The 21,927-nt window shown below is 46.1% G+C and overlaps 1 protein-coding gene across 7 annotated transcripts in view; it reads right to left on the reverse strand.

Moving 5' to 3' along the window:
- CCDC78 (coiled-coil domain containing 78) overlaps positions 1-19,924 on the reverse strand; it is a 27,945-nt gene extending 8,021 nt beyond the window's left edge. For 2 of the 7 annotated variants that reach the window (XM_075898935.2, XM_075898937.2), the window contains exons 1-14: positions 14,352-19,924; positions 13,933-14,055; positions 13,714-13,827; positions 13,175-13,306; positions 12,048-12,134; positions 11,595-11,774; positions 9,541-9,708; positions 9,392-9,442; positions 6,413-6,501; positions 5,536-5,614; positions 4,238-4,363; positions 2,817-3,028; positions 1,883-2,057; positions 752-813 (exon numbers count right to left, since the gene is read on the reverse strand). In XM_075898935.2, the coding sequence (XP_075755050.2) occupies positions 752-813; positions 1,883-2,057; positions 2,817-3,028; positions 4,238-4,363; positions 5,536-5,614; positions 6,413-6,501; positions 9,392-9,442; positions 9,541-9,708; positions 11,595-11,774; positions 12,048-12,134; positions 13,175-13,306; positions 13,714-13,827; positions 13,933-14,055; positions 14,352-14,375 (1,622 nt within the window). In that variant the 5' untranslated portion in view covers positions 14,376-19,924. The remainder of the gene's footprint in view (positions 1-751; positions 814-1,882; positions 2,058-2,816; positions 3,029-4,237; positions 4,364-5,535; positions 5,615-6,412; positions 6,502-9,391; positions 9,443-9,540; positions 9,709-11,594; positions 11,775-12,047; positions 12,135-13,174; positions 13,307-13,713; positions 13,828-13,932; positions 14,056-14,351) is intronic. The other 5 variants (XM_089782144.1, XM_089782145.1, XM_089782146.1 and 2 more) reach the window with 5 other exon arrangements.
- Between the last annotated feature and the right edge of the window lie 2,003 nt (positions 19,925-21,927).

The following is a 21,927-nucleotide window of genomic DNA, read 5'->3' on the forward strand; positions in this document are numbered from 1 at the left end:
CCTCCTGAGGTCTCTTCCAGCTCTATGATTCTATATAAACATGGTGTATGTGCAGGGTTCTATCTATCACTGCTGCCTGGAAAGATGGATCCCTTAGAGATAAGTGGGAACAGTGTCATCTTTAGACCCTGAGGACATGAGACTGTGTGTTTCCTGCAGCTACCATGCCTCCTGCAGGAGGCACTTTTCTAACTTTTACAGTTTTGTACTAACATCTGTATTCTCTGTGATCTAGGTACCAAAAGTCTTGGTAGAATAACTGAGAAATGAGGAAAGAAAGATAACTCATCAAAACTATTTAATAAGTTGACAAGAAACCAAATCTAGGAGGTACCAGACACAGATGTGGCTCACCTGCACAAGCCCCTGTTCCACCCAAAACTTATAAGCATGCTCATGTACTGTGGGGGAAGCAGAAACAAGACTGCCTTGACTCTTTAAGGACATGTGTAGTTCTATTTAAATCAATAGAACTACAAGTATCATTAAAATTACACACGTTCTAAGTGCTTTGTTAGGTCAGGACATCAGTGGCAAACTCATTTCAAGACTATCTGACGTTTCCACTCATATATTTTTAAATATTAAATTATTTCAGCCAGCGTGGTATCTCCTATCCATATTTATTATCTTTTCCCCAAATATCTGAGGCACAACTCCTGAATCTTTAAGGTAATACAGAGGGATAAAGGAGGAAGCCACCTTTAATACAGAGATTACAATACCAGTTACATAAATGGAAGCTACTTACCGCTGAAATGGTCCTAGTGCAGAGCTTTCATGCAGTCTTTTCTGTAGGCAAAGGAAGAACATCTTTGTGTACATTAACCCAGTAGAGTTCCTGTTCCATTGCAGGGCCTGCCCTAAACACATCTCAGTGTTGTGAATGGCCACTGACACTAACAAGGAAATGGCCCACAAGATGATCTCAAGGCTTGCGGCTCTTACTCTCCATTGAGAAGTAAATGTGGCTCATCTGAACTAAGACCCTAGGAACATAATTGCTCTTGGGCAAAATTAAGGGGAAGAAATGGATAAAACTAGAACCTTTCTCAGTGTTGTCTGCCATTTGACTCCTTGTATATTTTATTTTGCCAAGACAAATAAAGCCTCCAAGAAGTGAAATCTTTGCTCTGCCCTCTCTTGCCTCCCTGGATTTTCTCCAAAAAGTGAGGCTGCAATTATAGTACACTGAAGGTAGTTGTGGACTAGCGGCTCTCACTGCTACAGATCTCTTGTCTTTCTAATCTAGAACAGGGGTGGGGCATCTTTTTAGGGTCAGGGGCTGCTGAATCAGTTGGGGGCCCCACACAAGCAAGAAGCAAAAAAAAAAAACCCATCCCCAAACCTTCACTGACGTGGCCCCTGCCTGAGAAGGAGAAAGACACTCTCCGCATTCCCCTCACACACCAGATCCTAGGGAGGCCCAGACTAGTAGCTTTTGTGTGCTTCAGCCCCCCAGGGGAGGGGCAGGGAGTTAAAGTGCCAGCCTGAGTGAGCCCTGAACTTCGAGGGCCAGATTCAGACAAGCTGGGGGCTGCATCTGGCCCCAAGGCCTTAGGTTCCCCCCACTGATCTAGAATTAAACTAATCTCTACAATCTCTGTGTTATGTGCAAACCTACACAATGCAGAGATTCAATAGGACAACACAGCTATGGAATGGGGTTCCCCCTTTTCACAGTTGTCACAAGGAGACAGAGAGCCTGGGCTATCCCTGGTGCTGCCTCCTCCTCCTCCTCCCTTCCTCCCCCCCGGAAGGGCAGCCTGGTTACAACAACCACTAGAGGAGCAAGACTGGAAAATGGGAGATCAAACTTCACCTCACCCTTCACCTGATAAGTCCACCCTCTGTACAACAACAGTGCAGTGAACGTGGTTACCTTCTCCTTCAGTTCATTCAGCTCTGTCTCTAGTTTTGCTTTGTCCTCTCGCAGTTGGTTTAGCTCCTGGATGGTGCTTGTCAGTAGCTCAGAATCTGTGATGGCGAAATGGAACTCAGGAGGGCCTGGGTCCATCTCGCTGATGCCCTGAGACTGGATCTGCTCACGCTGCATCCTTAAAACAAGCCAGCAAGGTCAGTCAAGCAAAGTAATGATTAGGCGGCATCAGCTCAGTAAATTACTATCCATTGGTTTCTGCAGATCTGATACTAACAAGAGGACAGCTGGCATACTGAGATGAGTAGGACCAGCCAGAAGCGCTCATATTGTTCTTTGACAGGTTTCTGCTAAAAGGCTAGCTAGTGCACATCAACTATTGTCTATAGTTTCAACTGCTAGGAAAGACAATGGTCCAAGGCTGTGTTTTAGCAAAGGGCTATATGAAATGAGGACACAGCATCAGGTATGGCGCATGCACTGGATGGAAAGATGATGTAGTACAAGTTAACCCCTTGTTAAGCAGAATTAAAGTAAGTGCTATGCATTTATACTGCACCTCTTGTGTGTAGAGCTTTGTAAAGTTTACCAAGTGTCTTATTTTACATAGTGAAGTACAGAGAAGGCCTGAGTTTTGAGAAGTGTCCCAATTTTGGGTGCACAAGAGACATTTTGCTCCTCATTCTGGGTGCCCAAGTGCAGAACATTGCTTCTGGTTTTCGAAAGTCAAAACCAGAACCCAAGTCTCCAAACTACAAAGTGTCTATTCCAATCACTAGTCTCTGGCTGCCTCCCCCCATTAATGGAAGATGGTGTAGGGTTGCACTGAAGGATTATATAGCCCAATTTGTTCTAAGCAGTCCTCCTTACCTGGGGGTTTTAGAGGGACGATGATCTTTCATGGCTACAGAAAAGACTCAAAAGCCTCCTAACTTACCTATAAGCAATGAGCAGGTTTTCATGCCTCCTGACTAGGTTCTGCATGCGCTTCTTGTAACCACGTGCAGCTCCAGCCAGCTGCTGCTCCCGAGATTTATAGGCAGCTCGGATGTCCTTCAGCATGCTGTCCACAAAGCACTTCATGTGGGCATGGTCAGCTGGTTCTTTGCTAGGCCCCTTAGCAGCATTTGATTTGCTGTCCATATATTCCTAGAGAGAAGGAAATGAGCTCAAAGCAGACTGCTAGACATGAAATGGCTGTTTACTAAAACACTCAACTGAAGTATTAGGATGGCTATTCCCTGCTCTGCATGGAGGTACACAGGAGAACTCATTATCAGAATGCTTAACATTTAGAACCCTTTCCCATTAGCAAGTGCAGTACAAAATAACTAGCTGCCAGCGAGTGAGAGAAATGAGGCATATAGAAATTAATGCCTTGAACATACTGTAAGTCAGTAGCAGAGGGAGTGCTACCTTTGAGTCACTCCATTAAGCCACACTATCTCTGATTGACTCCTTGTCTGTTCATGAGATTACGGGGCTCTTTTAGAAACTGAACTGTTCTTAGCAAACGTTTCCTTCAGTCGTTCTCTTGATCCACTGCCACACTGTGATCTCTTAGAGTTGTTGGCAAAGTCTCTGTACTGCTAGCTATGGTGGAAAGGCTAGCAGATTTCTTCTTAGAGACAGCCAGTTTTCCTCAATGACCTGTCCTGCAGAATGTACTCAGGGATCAGTGTAATTCATATACCATGAAGTCTGACATTTCCTCAGTGCTCACTCTGCAGGACTGAGAAGGGCATTCCCATAGTAACCGCATGTTACAAGGTTCTGTGATAGAGCAGGAAAGGTGATGGGGCCATAGATCTTGCAGGGTATCAGTTTTTCCTTGGGGATGAACTAAGGAAAGATTCTGTTGCCTCAGATGACAGCACACTGTGAAGTAAACAGTGGCACAGTCTGGCCCTCTGAAAGACTTCCAGGGCACTGGGTTTAGAAGCCAATTGAAAAGTAGCTTTAGTAAATTAAAAAAAAAAGTGTAATTAAAATAAGTTTACTGAAAGAAAAAGATATGACAGAGATGCAGTGATTATTCTGGGATATCCCCTGGGAAATCTGGAGTAGGGAATGACTTGGGTATTCTCACAGACTCATGGGCTGCAATTACATCACATGCAGGACACAAACTTTCATAAAGAGGAAGAAAAGATCCCATTCTTCAACTCTCCCTAACAGCCACCAGACAGAGCATGTGCCTCTTGCCTGCAGCTCAGAGAGGGGAAAAAGAGGGAAACAGGAGTGATTTGAGAGCAGTGGGCAGTGTCCAAACTCAAAGGTCTGTCCTGGCAAGCCAGAAGGAATAACTAAACCCAGAGCAAGGAAATGCAGATGCCCATATATGGCAGGGACCCTCACCGCCAGGTCCTTGATGTACTGAGTGAGACGATAGCGATATTCCTGGTTCAGCTCCTTCAGCTGAAGCTGCAGCTGGGAATTCTCAGCCTCCACCTCTTTGAGCTGGCTCTGAGAGGTAAACAGCACCTACAGCACAGAGAGCAGACAGTCACACTGGTCTCCTAATGGCCAGCTGACCTTTAATCAACAGTGCTCAACAGGAAGAGGAAGGTTCAAACTGAGTCCACTTTCTTGGAAAAGTCACTATTAAAAAGCAATGCCTATGGAAGCACAAGAGGCAGTTCATAAGGGCAGAGAGGGAGGGATGATTCTGATGTCATCCAAGAACAACCCAGGAAATGTTTACTGCACATATTTATGGGGGGCTGACAGACTTACTGGGCCCCTGGGCAAGGGAGGTGCTCCCAGAAGGCGTGGGACCTTGAGCAGAAAGAGTGGGGCTAAGGGCAGCTAGAGTTCTGCACCACCCAGAGTGACCCTGTCCTCTACTCCCAGCCCTTTACATTGCTGCTGGAGCCAGCAGGGCTCCAGCAGCAATGTAAAGGGTCAAGGGCTCCAGCCACCATTGCTACCATAGTAATGGCGGCAGCTGGAAGCCCCAGGCCCTTTTGAATTACCAAGCCCTAAGGCAGTTGCCCCCTTTGCTCCACCTTCACCACCCCCGTTGGCAGGTCTGCATATTTCTGTGCTACCCATACCCCCAAAGAATCTGGGCACCAACTGAATACTTCACTGGCACCTTCCCTCTAGAGATCTCAAAGCACTTCACAAGCATTATGGAATAAAGCGTCAGAATCTTGTGAGGGAGGAAATTCTTATTGCCTCTGTTTTATAGATAGAGAAACTGAGGCACCGTGCTATTCAGTAAGTAAGAATTGGACCAAGACGCAGTGTGTCATTTACATGGCCCCTTAATACTGAAAAACTGAATGTTCCAAGTAGCAAATGGGTTCATTTATACAAGGAACTGACAGTTTGTGGCTTCCCAATGACAGAAGCACAAAACTTGACACATCCAAGGAGGATGAGTTGGCCCTGCGCCATCATGCTGCATTTGCAGACACAAATGGCTTGAACTCAGTTGTTTCTTCTTGGCATAGTCTGACGCCGCTAGGGAAACAGCAGTCGAGATTGATCAAGTCCCTCTGCAGAGTGAGACATGCTGACAAGACTTCCAGGGCAGAGCCTCACCCACCTTGCTTTTGGCTCCAAGTTACTAGTGTATGGTGCTATGCAACCAAAGAAGTTAAATATCTAGGTGAGTCACAGAGTCAGAGCACAAGGCTTAGGGATCTTACCGCTGACTGCTCCGCCAGTTTGTGCTGAGTATTGCGAATTGCTCTCTTGGCCTCCTGCAGCTCCTTCCCCATTGCCACTCTGCATACACACAAGGGGGGACATGTTCACTTCACTCACCGGGCTGCTCTTCCATCAATGGCCCTCCATTGGCACAGAACACAGTCCAGGTTGTTTGGCATACTACAGTGCTTCTAAAGCAAGGGACCAATAGTATGGATTAGAGCCAGGAGCTGTGCACCAGTCCTACTCCACAACTCCATGCAACTCTGCCAATTTAGGTGCATAAAGCTGAGCAACCCAAACAAGCCTGATGCCTGATACCTGATACAGGAATCTCCTAAGCAAATGCTACCAACTGCAAACTAGGCAGAGTCCATCCAACTCCATCCATTTGAAACCAAAGGCAGATTTCATCCAAAGCCTGCTAATGTGAAAGGGAGAAAACACCCTCCAGTCACAGCCTTTCTCCTCTTGAGCTCCTCAGTCTCACCTACTGAAGGAAGAAAGAATGATCAGATGCTCAAGACCTGGGCTCAATTCCTACTCTACCACAGACTCTATGTGATCTTGCACATGTCAGTTCAGCTCCAATTGTCAAAGAGCTGAACTGACATGTGCAAGATCACATAGAGTCTGTGGTAGAGTAGGAAGTATCAGGTATTTAGGGACCTAAATCCCACCGACTTTCAATATAAGACAGGCACCGAAAATCCACAGGGCCCTATGAGACTGCCAGGTTTTATCTCTGCACCTCAGGTCTCTACCAGTAAAATAGAAATGCTATTGAATCCATTCATGTTGGTGAGGTTCAGATATTCCAGTGTGAGAGCCCTGCAAGCAATGGTACAAGAGGGTGGGACAGCCTCAGACACTCACACTCTCTCTTCCAGCTTCTGTTGCTGAGAGTCACATGTTCGCTTCATCTTTTCAATCTCAACTTTTATGTGATCTTGGTTTCCAAGCAACTAAAAGACAAGAATGAACGGGAAGATGAAACGAGCCCTGCAAAAAGAATGACTGAACTTCAGAAAAAGCTCACTGAGAATGAGAAAAAATTACTAGCTACCTAACAAACTGCTCTTGCTGGAAAGATGTGTGCTTAAAGGGGCACAGTGAAATGCAGGGGAAGGGAAGATTGAATAGGAAGCAGCTAATACACTACAACACCACTAATGTCATAAACATCTATCCTGGTTGCATAGGTATAATCAAACAAAGTGTGGACTTAGGTGAGATGTGGATAGGAGCAGTCGGGCCAATAGCCACCATGGGCCCCAAGGCAAAGTGTGGTGGTGGGGGTGGCACCACACCCCAGAAGGGGCAGGGCCTCAGTTGGAGGACTTGGGGCCAAGGGCAGTCACCCTTTAGTCGCCCCCAGCTTTCAGAGCCGTGCAAAGCACTTGGACAGTGTTCCAGCGCTCCAGCAGCAATTCAAGGGGGCCCAGGACTCGGGCCGGCAGCTCCGAACCCCTTTGAATAGCTGGGCCCTGGTGCAGTTGCCTCCTTTGGCCCCCCTCCATTCCATCAGCAGGCCTAGACAGGAAGGTGACATTATGAGAAATGTAAGAACATAAGAATGGCCAGACTGGGTCAGACCAAAAGTCCACCCAGCCCAGTGTCCTGTCTGCCAACAGCGGCCAATGCCAGGTGCCCCAGAGGGAGTGAACTGAACACTTAATGATCAAGCGATCTCTCTCCTGCCATCCATCTCCACCCTCTGACAGACAGAGGCTGGGGACACCGTTCCTTACCCATCCTGGCTAACAGCCATCAATGGACTTAACCTCCATTAATCTATCTAGTTGTCTTTTAAACCCTGTTGTAGTCCTAGCCTTCACAACCTCCTCAGGCAAGGAGTTCCACAGATAGACTATGCGCTGTGTGAAGAACAATTTCCTTTTATTTGTTTTAAACCTGCTGCCCATTAGTTTCATTTGGTGGCCCCTAGTTCTTATATTATGGGAACAAGTAAATAACTTTTCTTTATTCACTTTCTCCACACCACTCATGATTTTATAGACCTCTATCATATCCCCCCTTAGTCTCCTCTTTTCCAAGCTGAAAAGTCCCAGTATCTTTAATCTCTCCTCATATGGGACCCGTTCCAAACCCCTAATCATTTGAGTTGCCCTTCTCTGAACCTTTTCTAATGCCGGTATACATTTTTTTGAGATGAGGAGACCACATCTGTACACAGTATTCCAGATGTGGGCGTACCATGGATTTATATAAGGGCAATAAGATATTCTCCGTCTTATTCTCTATCCCTTTTTTTTTAATTATTACTAACATCCTGTTTGCTTTTTTGACTGCCACTGCACACTGAGTGGATGTCTTCAGAGAACTATCCACTATGACTCCAAGATCTCTTTCCTGATTAGTTGTAGCTAAATTAGCCCCCATCATATTGTATGTCTAGTCGGGGTTATTATTTCCAATGTGCATTACTTTACATTTATCCACATTAAATTTCATTTGCCATTTTGTTGCCAAGTCACTTAGTTTGCTGAGATCTTTTTGAAGTTCTTCACAGTCTGCTTTGGTCTTAACTACCTTGAGCAGCTTAGTATCATCTGTAAACTTTGCCACCTCACTGTTTATCCCTTTGTCTAGATCATTTATGAATAAGTTGAATAGGACTGGCCCTAGGACTGACACTTGGGGAACACCACTACTTACCCCTCTTCATTTTGAACATTTACCATTTATTCCTGTTTTTTAACCAATTCTCAGTCCATGAAAGGATCTTCTCTCTTATCCCATGACAACAGTTCCACACTTTCACATTTGAGTTCTTTCAGGACTCTTGGGTGAATGTCATCTGGTCTCGGTGACTTGTTACTGTTAAGTTTATCAATTACTTCCAAAACCTCCTCTAATGACACTTCAGTCTGTGACTAGTCCTCAGATTTGTCACCTACAAAGGACGGGTCAGGTTTGGGAATCTCCCCAATGTCCTCAGCCATGAAGACTGAAGCAAAGAATTCATTTAGTTTCTCCGCAATGACTTTATCGTCTTTAAGTGTCCTTTTGTATCTGGATCGTCCAGGGGCCCCACTGGTTGTTTAGCAGGCTTCCTGCTAAAAGGTAGATACTGAAGCACTAGTCATGATGCATGCAGCTGAGGCAAGAGGCTACCCCAGCCCTCCATTCTGGATTTGCTTTATCACCACCACTTCCAGTCTGTGTCCCTAGCAGAGCTCTCAAAATCCCCTCATTTAGACCCTTCTGCCCAGAAAGGAAGGCTAACACTCCCTTAGCTAGTCCCAGGAGTCACTGCTAAGTGACTTGGGACAGCAGCATCACACACTGCTGGCATAAGAAGCTCACTTGACTTCAGTGATTTCTGTGTCTTTTTTTCCCTAGTGCCAGGATATTGAGTGGATTGACTGTGCACAGCTCTTCTAGCTCTGGGGGCAAGAGATTGGGACAGAGGTTTGAGCCCAAGTCACCTGCACAACAGTGCAGAGGTGCTACCAGTGAGTCAATTCTTCTGTGGAATCAAGGTGAACATGGATTTAGTAAATAACACAGAGCCACTTCCTTTCAAATTTGTTTTTCTATTGGCCCAGTGGAAATGGCAGGGGAAAGCTACTAGCTCCTCTAATCATAGCTTCTCATGGCAGAAGTCACTTACAAAACAATGCAGAGCCAGTTTTCTAACAAAAACCGGAAGAGAAAATACATGCCATCTGGTAACTACACAGCTCTCAAGAACTCAAGGAATAGGTCATTCTCCAAATTCAGTCTGACAGACATTTTGCACTGGAGAAGAGTGAGCATGGAGGATGAACCCCATGCAGTAATTAATCACAAGAACACAGCTCAGAGACACATGCAGTGCTGCACACTCACATGTCTCTCCACTTTTCGACGTTCGTGTTCAGAGGCAACTATATCTTCTGGCTGATTTTAAAAAAACAGAACAGGGCAGTGGTCACATTCTGGTCTCTTGTGGGAAGCAGGGAGGTCAGACTAGTTAGGAAGGTCATATAGATCTCTACCTTCACTTTCCGGGCAGAGAGGTGGTGGACCACAGCCCGCACCCTTTCCAGCTCAGCTAAGCTTTCATTGGCCAGGACCTGGGAATAGTTATTCCGTAACTGAGGAAGAGAGTGCCTGGTGTGGACTACATTTAGCAGCTCTATGCTCAGCTCTTCATTCTTAGCAACCTGCAAAGTAAAACAAGAAGGTAACAGTTTAATTTCTTAAGATTTCCCCCTCCAGCTCTTAATGTGTATTATTCAGCATGCCCATACAGTTCTTTTTACATAAGAAGCATTTAAATTTTTCCCCCGGATAGCAGATTTTTTCTCTCACCTGTCTGAATATGGTGGTGAATTATTTAATTCTCATGAAAAGGCAGGACTGATACCATCGACTAGAACTAGCTAGAGAAAGCAGAGGTGCTGCTGTATTACTTTGTTGCTTACATAGCTCTGCCCACGTCTCTCAATTCACCCCAGCAGCATCCATGTCATTCCAGTCTGGAGTTCTCACACAGCTCTGCCAGTGTAGCTCATTTGGATCTTGCAGGTTGTCCTGCTAGTCCTCCCCTATTCCCTCAGTTCTGCCAATGCCCCTTGTTCCTGACCTGAAGTGCCCCTTACTATTCGGCTGTGTCTACACTGGGCCACTTATTCCGGAAAATCAGCCGCTTTTCCAGAATAAGCTGCGAGCTGTCTACACTGGCTCTTGAATTTCCGGAAAAGCAACGACGCTCTACTGTACAAAATCAGCCGCTATTCCGGAAAACCTATTCTGCTCCTGCTCGGGCATAAGTCCTTATTCCGGAACACTGTTCCGGAAAAGGGCCAGTGTAGACAGCCCAGTAGTCTTTTCCGGAAAAGCGCGTCTACATTGGCCACAGACGCTTTTCCAGAAAAAGAGCTTTTCCGGAAAAGCAGCCTGCCAATGTAAACACTCCTTTTCCGGAAAAAACTGAAAACGGAATAGTATTCCGTTTTAAGCAGTTCCGGAAAGTCATGCCAGTGTAGACACGGCCTTTGAGTTTAAGTCAAAGTTAGCTGCGTTCAGTCTATTTTACACCACCAAGCCCACTCCTGCACTCCTCCTCTTACCCATCCTCCAACAGCTCCCCACCTTCCCTCCTGCCCAGACCCTCACCCACATTCTGCTCTTGCACCCTCCCTCTCAACCAGATCCTGCGCCCTATTTCCTGCCCAGAACCAACACCCCCAGCTCACTCCTGCACCCTACAACCCATCCAGAAGAGTTAATCCATCAGCCCTAGCCTTCTCCACAGGAGCCTCCTTCCACACACTGAACCTCATCCCAGAGGCTAGGGTGGTCACACAAAATCTACTAGCCCCAGACCCCCAGAAGAGTTAATCCAGCCCTGTGTGTGGTCCCCCAACTGATTTTTCTGTGAGTCGGTGACCCCAGAACCAAAAAAGGTTCTCTGCTCTTGTGATACAAAATGATTCGTGTATGCAAATGGGTCAAGCATATTCAACAAATCATAACTTTTCAGATTATACCTCACATGACTTCTCTTATATAAAATACATCATAATTATACTTTAATTATCTCATAATAATACCGTTAAAAGAATATAGGGTGCAGTGTGACAGGACCTACCAATACTTACCTTCCTTTGTAAAGTGCTCTTAGATCATTAGAGGAATATACTATACATTATTACTATACCATTACAACTGTCATTTACATTTTAAAGGTGCAGTCTCAATTTGAAAATCACATTTCCGCCTGAAAATTGCATACTTCCATGGGTAAAAGAAATTACCCCAAAAATCCCTCTCCATTTGTTCAGTATGTTTATTCTGACAACGTTATGAGTAGTCAGTTTCACTTATTTGTTCATGGATCATTACACATCCTCGTTCATGCACTAGCAAATAACACTGGTCTGGGAGGAGCTCACACCCATGCTCTTTCTAAGAAGTTCTCCAGCAACAGCAAGGTAGAAACTGAAGAGGCAGCAGGTAGGCATGTGCACAGAGGAGAAGGGCAACATCAGTGAGAGCAAAACCTGCATGGTGAGGAAAACTCAGTAAGTTAGCAGGTCTCACTCACCTCTTGTTCATGTGCTTTACCCAGGGCCAGATAGTTGCTTTTCAGACTGATGTATTCATCAGCCAGTGCCTTGCGATTGGTTTCCATGGTGTGTAGGCATTCCTGCAGGGCATCACGCTCCCCGGTGACCTTATCATCGTGGAGCTCCAGCTCCAGAATACGGTTCTCCAGGGTCAGGACCTACAGTGCACAGTTAGGTTTTCACTTGGCAAAACAAGTTATCAGACTCAGTGCATAAATGACACAAGTTTGGGACTGCATTTCAGTGCTCATGCAAGTGAAGGGAGAATGACAGCTGTAGCAAGAGTCATGGACAAACTGTGGGTAATTAAGTGCACCCCAAACAGTCTAGTTTCTGGCCCTGGCATCAGTGTATCTGACAGGATGAGCATGAAGTAGAAGAGAGGGGCTAATGCATGTAGGATTGTAAGGCAGTATGATAGTGCCACATACCATATTTTTCAGTTCAAAGTTTTCTGTTTCATACTGCTCTTTCATTTTGTTTGTGTCAATCTGGAGATCAATGAGGTCCCTGGAAATCTGTGAGAGAGACAAATGAGATAGCACTGAATCTCAGATACAGAAATCCACAACAGGAAATTCCAGTCTCCGTAGAGCCAACAGGACACAAGTGGAGTTTCAGGGACACTGAGAGCTTAGATTTCTTCAGAGAGTTACTTCTGAAATCTGAGATTTTTTTTACCCTGTAGAGTCAATTCAAGAGATTCCTTGACTCCTCCTTTGCTGTGAAGGTGGCTTATGCCTTTTCCCAGTTTGCCAGGGCAATGCCAGATTAGCCAAAGATGTCAGCAAAAAGAGAAGCCTCATATTTATATTTCCAATCTATGGGCCAAACCCTGCAGTCTTTATTCAGTCTTCATTCAGATAAACATCCCACTGAAGACAAGAGGAGCTCTGCTTGAGCAGCAACTGAATCTGACCTAAGGGTTTGGCCAAGGGATATCAGGCTAGCCTCTAGGAATGATTTGGAGCCTTAGGGACTCCATTGAGGCCAACATTTGGTTCTCAGAGCTACTGATTATGCCCATAGGCCTAGACCAAAAATATAAGCACAAAAAAGATCTGCAAGAAAACATGCCTCTTGTGATCTGAGCATCAGCGTATTCTGCAGGCACTGACCATGGTTCCATAGGTAAGATTGAGAAGAGTTTGCACCTTAATATTAAAATACGCAGACCATGACACACACAAGCTAAGACCTGTTGAGATGCCCAAGACCAGATTCCCTTCATAGCCCCAAAGAGGATGAGTTATAAAGGGCAAGTAAAAACTACTGAACTTAAATGATACATATTTTGAGATGTCTCAGCCTTTTCCAGAAAGAAGAAGTGTGGAAAAGTGACTGTCTGGAAGCTGACATAGTGTACCAGTCCTAGCCTTCCCCAGCAGAAGTAACGCTAAGGAATACTGTACATATAGTAGCCCTGGCCATTGAGGAGTGTACATGTCTATACAGATCTTCAGAGACAATCTCTTTACATTTGCTAAGGATTCTACAGATCCATATATTTCTGGTTCAACAGCTCAAGTATCTTCAGTTCTCAAGGTGCATGAATTACCTTAAGTTTCTCTTCCTCACTGAAGACCAATCTGGATGACAAGTCTGTTTTGGAACCAGCCAGCTTCCCCATCTTCTCCTGCAGTTCTCCAAGCTTTGTGTACAGACTTTCATTTCTATCCTGCAGCTGCATCTGGACACACAAAACAACTCCAGTGACTCCATCTGCTGAGCAGAGACAAGATCTTCTCCCCTATGTATAGCACTGCACAGATAGGCAGGTTGGGGAAGGGAAGAATAAACAGCACATATGATGAGAAAAAGCAGCTTTCTGCATGCAATGACTAATAGTTTGGAAAGGTGGTTGTCATTTTCCATTTTCATCTTGCAATTAGGATCAAGTTTTCAAAATGCCTGTTTTAGGATTAGGAATGTAAAGAGTTAACTGGTTAACCCATAAGCATTGCATCACTGGCATGCTTACTGGGTTAACTGGCACCCAGCTCAGCATGAGCAGCCCCTCACCCACAGCAGGCTGGAGCACCCCTGCCTGCGACACTCCGGGGGGAAAAGAAACTGCTTCAGCCTAGCTAGGCCTACCATGCCATGGGTGGGGGGTTGCTCCAGTCCAGCCAGGTTCACTGTGCTGTACTGCAGGCGGGGTAACTGCTCCAGTGGTCTCCTGCCTGCAGCATGACCCGGTGGGTTGGTTAACTGGTTAAACATATAATTTAATCAGTTAACATTTTAAGCATGATTTTATTTCCCTACTTAGTATGCAGGAAAGGCGATGCATACAAAAATGCATTTCATACTTACGTTTTCATTGGTGAGGCGCTGGACCTGTTCTTGGAGGGTGCTTATGCTCTCACTCTCCATGGCTCTCCCAGGATACACGTGTTCATTTAGTTGGTGCTGAAAGGTCAGGATCTTTGCCTGATACTAAGTAAGAAAGGAAGAACCCGAGATGGGATCCTAGTGACAAAAATCTTATCTGCCAATAGTTCTTTCCTCTTTGGATAGCACAGACAGGGTTGCTATCAACTCAGGTTGCTAGAGGGTGTTTTTTTTATTTTTTTTAGGAGGTGGAGCAAATGAATACACCTGCTCCTGGAAACTGCCAAATGACACAGCCAATCTGCTATCCTGCTTGCTTTCATGGCATATATCAGAGGTTTCAAAGGAAAGATCAGTGGGTCCACCTCTTTGCTCTATTAGGCTCTCAGAAAACATCTTACCTGTGTCTTTCTTGTGCCTCTCATATTCTTGCTATATGATCATATTCTTTTACATGACTAAATGTTCTTTGTCAGATCATTGTAACTCTCACATAACTGCTCAGAATACTGCAAAGACAGCAATCTATACAGAAACAGAAACGTATGTTGTGCTGCTTCATCTCTGGAAGTGGTTTCACTCAGACAGATCCTAGAAGCATGCCATTCCTGAAAAGTAGAATCAGGGATAGATTCAGGGTAAAGAGGAACACTGCCCGCACCTTTCCAAAACCAGTGGATCACAAAGAAATTATTCTGTACTGAGACGTCTCTGACCTGGAGAAATACAGAAAACTAGAACTGACATCTTCTGATATGACACTTGCTGACTGCCAGGCATATGCAAAGGGACTCTCATTACATTGAAGGAGGGGGGGGGTCAAAATATTTATTCTGAGGGGGAATTAAGGGGTTTCACTCACCCCCTAATCCCTGGTTTATAAAGCACCTACTCCCTATAGCAGGAGTATTCCCATGTCTGGAACGGAAATAATTCTTTGGCGCTTGAAGTGCTATTTTATAACTAGCTACTAGGGTGGAAAAGAGTTTTGCTTCTCCTATGCTAAGGACAGAGCATCAGCTCCAATGTCTTGTCTAAGAACACTAACACTAAGTAATATCAAAAGATGCTGGGCTCAAGTTTGGGTTTATTTGTTAAATTCAGAAAATTCAAAATATACATGATCATATGGAAGTGTCCACCAAGCATCTCTGAAGCTTTGGGGATAGAGCAGAAGTGGCAGGAGAGGAACAGCATGGGGAAAGCAGCCAGTCTTCCAGGGACGGACTGGCAATCAAAATAGGCCTGGGAAATGGGTTGAGAATGGCCCACTTTTTCACATCAAAGAATTTTTTAAAAATATACTCTTTGACCCCCATTAGCCATACCCCTGGCCCGTTAACCATGCCCCGACCCCCATTAGCCAGGCCTCTGGAGGTAACACTCTCGGGGCAAGATGGACACATGACCAGAAGTAAAAGGTGTCATGTGACCCCTCTAAGGACTTTTCCCACCATCCTCCTACCCATAGGGATTAGTTTGGCCCCCACCAAACCCCCCTCATGCAACTATCCTGCAATTGCAACAACCCAATGTGTGTGACGTTGACTCGGGGGTGGAGAAGCTGGGGGAAGTGTTCTCTCTAAGAGTTTCCTCCCATGAGCAGAATGAATTTTGTGTTGTGCACCAGTTCTGAGTTTGTGGCTTGTTTGGATGTGCCATTGTGGCACCCAAGTTATTAATAAATATCTTATGAACCTCGACCTTTCCCCTCTGCTGCCAAGTATCCTCCCCTTGCTCCATCGGCTCCCCTGGTGCCTGCTGCCCCCCAACCCCTCACCCTCCTCTGCTGTCCTGACTCAGACTCCTGCCCCTCTCCACCAGCCCTTCTCCCTCCCGTGCTCACTCCTTCAGTAGCCCCACTCTGATCATGTGAGCTACCCTTCCTCATCCCCTCACCTAAAACCTTCCTCTACTGCAGAGGCGTAGTGAGGGTGTTATGCGCCCGGGGACAAAAGAAAAATTTGTGGCCCCCCCCTCTCCCCAGCTGCCATGTGGCACAGTCCCGAACCTGGTGCACAGCTGAGGGGAACTTGTATTGCATCTTCCCCTACCCCCTACAGTTTAGGGCTGGGCTCCCGCACGCACTAACCCTCCAGTGGAGATGGAGGAGGGTCAGGCTTGGAGCAGGGTTGGGGTTGGAGCTGGAGCAGAGAGGCAGGGAGGAGACTCCAGCTGCCGGTGGCAGGCAGAGTAGGAGCACGTGAACTGAAGGGATAATGGGGGGAGCAGAATGGGATTAAATTGGAGCCTCCCTAGCATGGTGCCCAGGAGCAACTGATCCCTCAGCTCCCACGCTATGCCACTGCCTCCCCGCAAATCTATCATCTTATGCATGTCCAAGATCTGTGAGAGCCATCCCGTGAATCTGCAGTTAGTGTCTGTGGTGCCGGCTTCTGGGTGGTGTCTCAATGCTGCCACATTCACCTCCAAAGAGGGGGCTTCCCAAAGCAGGCCCTTGCTGCTGACCCCCAAGGCATCCACAGGTCCAGTCTCCTTTCAATGGGCCCACTTCCCAGGGCTCATTGATCTTGGATCTGGTTTCCATTCCCTCTCTAACCTTTGCAACTGCCCAGAGGTGCTCATCTTCCGCCTTATCCATTCCCACCTCATTCACCTCACAGTGACAGTCTCTGCCTCACTTGTCCTAGGGTATGTCTACACTACCCCGCTAGTTCGAACTAGTGGGGTAATGTAGGCATACCGCACTTGCAAATGAAGCCTGGGATTTGAATTTCCCGGGCTTCATTTGCATAAACTGGGCGCCGCCATTTTTAAATCCCTGCTCGTTCGAACCCCGTGCCGCGCAGCTACACACGGCACGAACTAGGTAGTTCGGACTAGGCTTCCTAGTCCGAACTACCGTTACTCCCTTACCCTCTCCTCTCCCAGCATCACCCTGTCCCCCCTCCCACTGACACCTCCCCTTCTGCCCTTTTCCTCAGTCTCCACTTGGCCCCCTGGCATGTGTGTCTCCCCTACCCTGTCCCTTGGTGCCTTCCCTTTTCTTCTCTTGACCTGCCCCCTTCCCCTTCCTCTCCCTACCACCTACCTTCTGCCTTCCAGTTTGCAGGGCTGGAGTCTGTGACCGGGCCCCAGCTGCTTCCAGGGCTCCAGACCACGTGCCAAGCCTAGAGCTGGGCTGCATGGCACAACTCTGGACCTAGCGCTTTTAAAGTCCTGGGCTGTGATGTCATGCTATGACCGGGCGTCTCCCCTCTCACCTGTTGTGCGGCTTTTGAGCATGCCGCGCATGCTCGCTCTTGGCCCCACTGTGCCTTGTACATGGCCGGTGTGCGGCGGTGGGGAATTTAAAGTGTGGGGCTGCAGCGCCTCATCACAATCCCCCTCCTTCAGCAGCCGCCAGCCGGCCCTTTAGAGGACGGCCCACTGGGAAATTCCCAGTGTCCTGCCAGGCCAGTCCGCCCCTACAGTCTTCTCATCTCTTCTTTCCTCTGGTCTCCCACCATGCAAAACTGCCACGGGCATCATCACAAAATGCAAGCACCACATCATCAAACTCAAACTTCCACTGGTTGAATGTAGTTTGGCTGATGTGAATCCTGCAGTTGCACATGGGTTTGTATCTTGTGGGGACGCATTAAGTGAGCCCTATTTTTAACCAAACAAACAATGCACTACAAACCTGATTATCATATTGACACAGAGGCTACAGTTTAAGCACCCATTAATATTCAGTGTTCAGTCGCCCAGCCCTATTAAATGTTTAGATTCCTATCAGAAAAGATCCAGCTGAGTGAGGACAGAACCTTGAGATTTAGGATCTATAGGTCTAAAGCCAAGCCCTTCGATACAACCGCATCTGCTCTAATCCCACTGACAGAGACCAGAAGCTTCAGGATCTCTACCAAGCATTTATAAACCTCAACTACCCACCCAGAGAAATAAAAAAGCAAATTGAAAGAGCCAGACGAATACCTAGAAACCATCTACTTCAAGACAGACCCAAGAAAACCAACAATAGAACACCACTTGTCATCACCTACAACCCCCAACTTAAACCTGTCCAACACATTATCAATAAACTACAGCCTATATTGGAACAGGATACCATACTCAAAGAGGCGCTGGGAGACAGACCCATAGTCTCCTATAGACAACCACCTAACCTCAAGATGATTCTTACCAACCACCACAGGACATACCACACTAATACCAACCCTGGTACCTTCCCTTGCAACAAACCCCGTTGCCAGCTTTGTCCACATATTCATTCTGCGGATACCATTATTGGACCTAACCAAGTGAGTTATAAGATCAAGAACACATATTCCTGCGCATCCAGAAATATAATCTATGCTATCGTGTGCCGAAAGTGTCCGTCTGCTATGTACATTGGACAAACATCTCAGACACTTCACCAAAGGATTAATGCCCACAAAACAGATATCAGACAAGATCACAAAGAGAAAACAGTTTCTTGCCATTTTAACCAGAAAGGACACTCTCTCAATGACTTAACCGCCTGCATTCTGCTACAAAGACCTTTTACATCTGCACTTGAAAGGGAATCCTCTGAACTGTCATTCATGTTAAAATTCGACACTTTCCAAAAAGGACTCAACAAACATTTGAACTATCTCACCCATTACCAAGATAGTTTCCCCAGTTGTCACCTCTAATACCATTAACTCACAAACATCCCACTCTCCCTACCTCTAATATCATCAATTCACAGACACTTACCTTCCTTCCTCCCCCCCCCCGCATCCCCCTCCTGTTCTGCAATGTGATTTGTCCTTTTCATATTTGTTCATTTTTTTTAATTGTATCCTTTGGTATATATGGTTGTGACTACTTTCTTCCACTATTTGATCTGAGGAAGTGGGTCTGGCCCACGAAAGCTCATCATCTAATAAACCATCTTGTTAGTCTTTAAAGTGCTACATTGTCCTGCATTTTGCTTCAGGATCTATAGGGACCTCGACAAAGAAGTCATTTAAAACAGGGATAGAAACGTAGCCGTGTTAGTCTGGTGTAGCTGAAACAAAATAAAGGACTAGGTAGCACTTTAAAGACTAACAAGATGGTACTAACCATCTTGTTAGTCTTTAAAGTGCTACATAGTCCTGTATTTTATTTAAAACAGGGACGTTCTTAACTTGAGAGAGCTATACAGCACTGCAACTAAGTGCCAAGAATCCAAGACAGGCAGCAAATAATCCTAGTCTTGCTGTTCTCATGCAAGACTTCTTCCAATGACTGAGTCAACTTGGAATCACTGTGGGGAAAGTAAAATAAAACTGACATTGGACTCTATTCCCTGCCATTTCTGAAATGAACTGGAATGTCTCATCTAGTGCCAACTAAAAATTGTCAGATGCCAATATCAGCTCTCACCCCCATAGCTGAGACTGTAAACACTCATTTCACTTGTGAAAATTTAAGAAATTATTTTGTTCCTTTGTCTCTTTCTAGTAGCACATATCACCAGGCATTAGAGCATAGGAGTCCTTCACTTTGTTACTTCCAGCACGCATGTGTGAAAAGCAGGACCTCAGGATTTTCAGAGAAACCTTAGGGAATTAGAGATCTGAATCTTAAATCTTACTGAACTTTAATAGGAGTTGGGTACCTACCAGCTGGTTAGGAATTTTTTGTCTCAGCATATTTCTGCCTAAAAAGGGAAGGTTACTCACCTGTGCGGTAACTGGAGTTCTTCAAGATGACTGTCCCCATAGATGGTCCACCTTAGGTACTTCAGCACCGCTAAGCCTTTGATCGGAGATTTGTGACAGCAATGTCCATGGCCGGTCGCAAGCACAAAGAGCCAGTGTGTGTTCTGAAGAGGATATTGCACATACGCAGCTCTCCCCCCCCCCACCTCCCACCAGTTCCTTCTCTGACCTGGACATATTCTATTCTAAAACGAAGGGGAGGAAGGTGGATGTGATCCAGACATTTGCTGAGGCAGAATCAAGCCTTGGCCAAACAATACCTTTGGTCACACATGCTCAGCAGCCGAAGCTCCCACCACCTATTACAAATACTGCTTTGCAATCACCAAGGTGGAGCACCTACAGGAACAACCATCTCGAACACCAGTTACTGCACAGATGAGTAATCTTCCCTTCTTCTTCGAGGAGTGTCCTCATGGGTGCTCCACCTTGGTGACTGCAAAGCAGTATTTGTAATAGGTGGTGGGAGCTTCGGCTGCTGAGCATGTGTGACCAAAGGTATTGTTTGGCCAAGTCTTGATTCTGCCTCAGCAAATGTCTGGATCGCATAATGTGGCATGAAGGTATGTGTTGACACCCATGTGGCAGCCTTGCAGATGTGTTCTGTGGACACACCCTGTAGGAATGCCATTGTGGTTGCCATTGCCCTTGTCAAGTGAAACCGCACAGTGGGTGAGGGTTCTCTCTGTACCAGGGTATATGCTAGTTTAATGCAACTAGATAGTCTTTGTTTTGATATAGGCAATTCCTGCAATCTCTCTGTAGATGATATGAACAGCCTGGGAGTCTTTCGAAAGGGTTTTCTTCATTGTAGTTAGAAGGCAAGTGCTCTGCGGACATCCAGGATATGGAAAGCTGTTTCTTTGTTGTCCTTATGCTGCTTTGGGAAAGACCGAAAAGTATATGGGTTCATTGCAGTGGAACGAGGTGGGTACTTTTGGGAGGAATTTGGGGTGAGTCTGTAGAATTACCTTGTCCTTATGGATCTGCCATTAATGCTGCTATTTCACCAACTTGTCTGGCAGAGGTGATCGCTATAAGTAAGGCCACCTTCATTGATAAGTGTAGTAGCGGACAGGTGGTGAGAGGTTCAAAAGGTTTACCCATCAAGACTTTTAGCACTAGGTTCAGGTCCCATGCTGGGATAGGGTCCTTGCACGGAGGAAATATGTTGTGGAGAGAGTAGTGCCTAGGGACCAGCTAAAACATTGCACTCTTAGTCCAGTAAGGGACCATGGGAAGCACAGATCAGCACACCCTAAAGAGATGAAGTATTGGGGAATGGTTCTAGTCCCACAAATTGAATACCAAGGGGAACAGAGTGTGGCAAACCCAAACCCCAATAACCAGATGCCTCAAATTGGCATGCTATCATCTAGGGACACAGGAATAAAAATTGTGGGTAAAGTTTTAAGGAGATCTCACAACTATTAAGGGTGTATTGCCTGTTAGAGATAATTGTTATTGGCTCTAGTGCTGTAATGAATATTAGCATGTCTTGTATAAAGAAATAGACATAGGATGTTACATTTTAAATGTTCTTTTGTTAATCGTTAACATTTTTAATATAGTGTGGTTTTGGTATATGTTGTTAATGTGTACTGCTGTGAATATTGTGGCTGTGACAGGATTTTAGCAAGGGGGGAATGTAAGGAAACTGTTGGCCCCTTATTAAAACTCATTGTGGGGGGTGGTTGGTTGGCTAATGCCCAGTACCAAAAGGAAGGGAAAGGATGAATGCAAAGTTAGGACTCTGAGACTGACAGTCTCCAGGAACAATGGGAAGAGGCCAGTGCTCCAGGATAACCTTACTGACAGTTCAGGCTGCTTAAAGAGGAAGTCAGGAGGCGCGTGCGTGCGTGCGTGCATGTTCGTTCTGTCCTCCACATGAGTTCAATTTACCTGGGTACGGCAGAGTTGAGCTAAGGAGAGAGCAAGAGCCTGAACTGAGTTGGGGAGCAGAGCCATGCCAGCCAGAGATACAGCACAGTGAGCAGATCAATGCTGGGAGCAGGGATGCAGCCACAGAGCCAGACACACAACACAGAGATCAACTCCTGAGACAGAACCCAGAGAGCAGTCTGGCTGGGCACAGGGCTATAGCCAGAAGGGAAAGAGAAACAGCCTGGGAGTTGGAGGCAGAGCAGCAGAGAGTGTGGGGTTGGAGCAGCCTGGAATTGGGTATGGTGAGCAGCTGGGGAGAACAAGGAGGGAAACTGGGCAGAGAGCCCAGCGCAGGGAGATGCCATCAGCCAATAGGCCTCACAGGCCAGAATTT

Source organism: Pelodiscus sinensis, chromosome 15 (genome assembly GCF_052426305.1).
Source record: "Pelodiscus sinensis isolate ZL-2025 chromosome 15, ASM5242630v1, whole genome shotgun sequence".
Taxonomy (NCBI): domain Eukaryota; kingdom Metazoa; phylum Chordata; order Testudines; family Trionychidae; genus Pelodiscus; species Pelodiscus sinensis.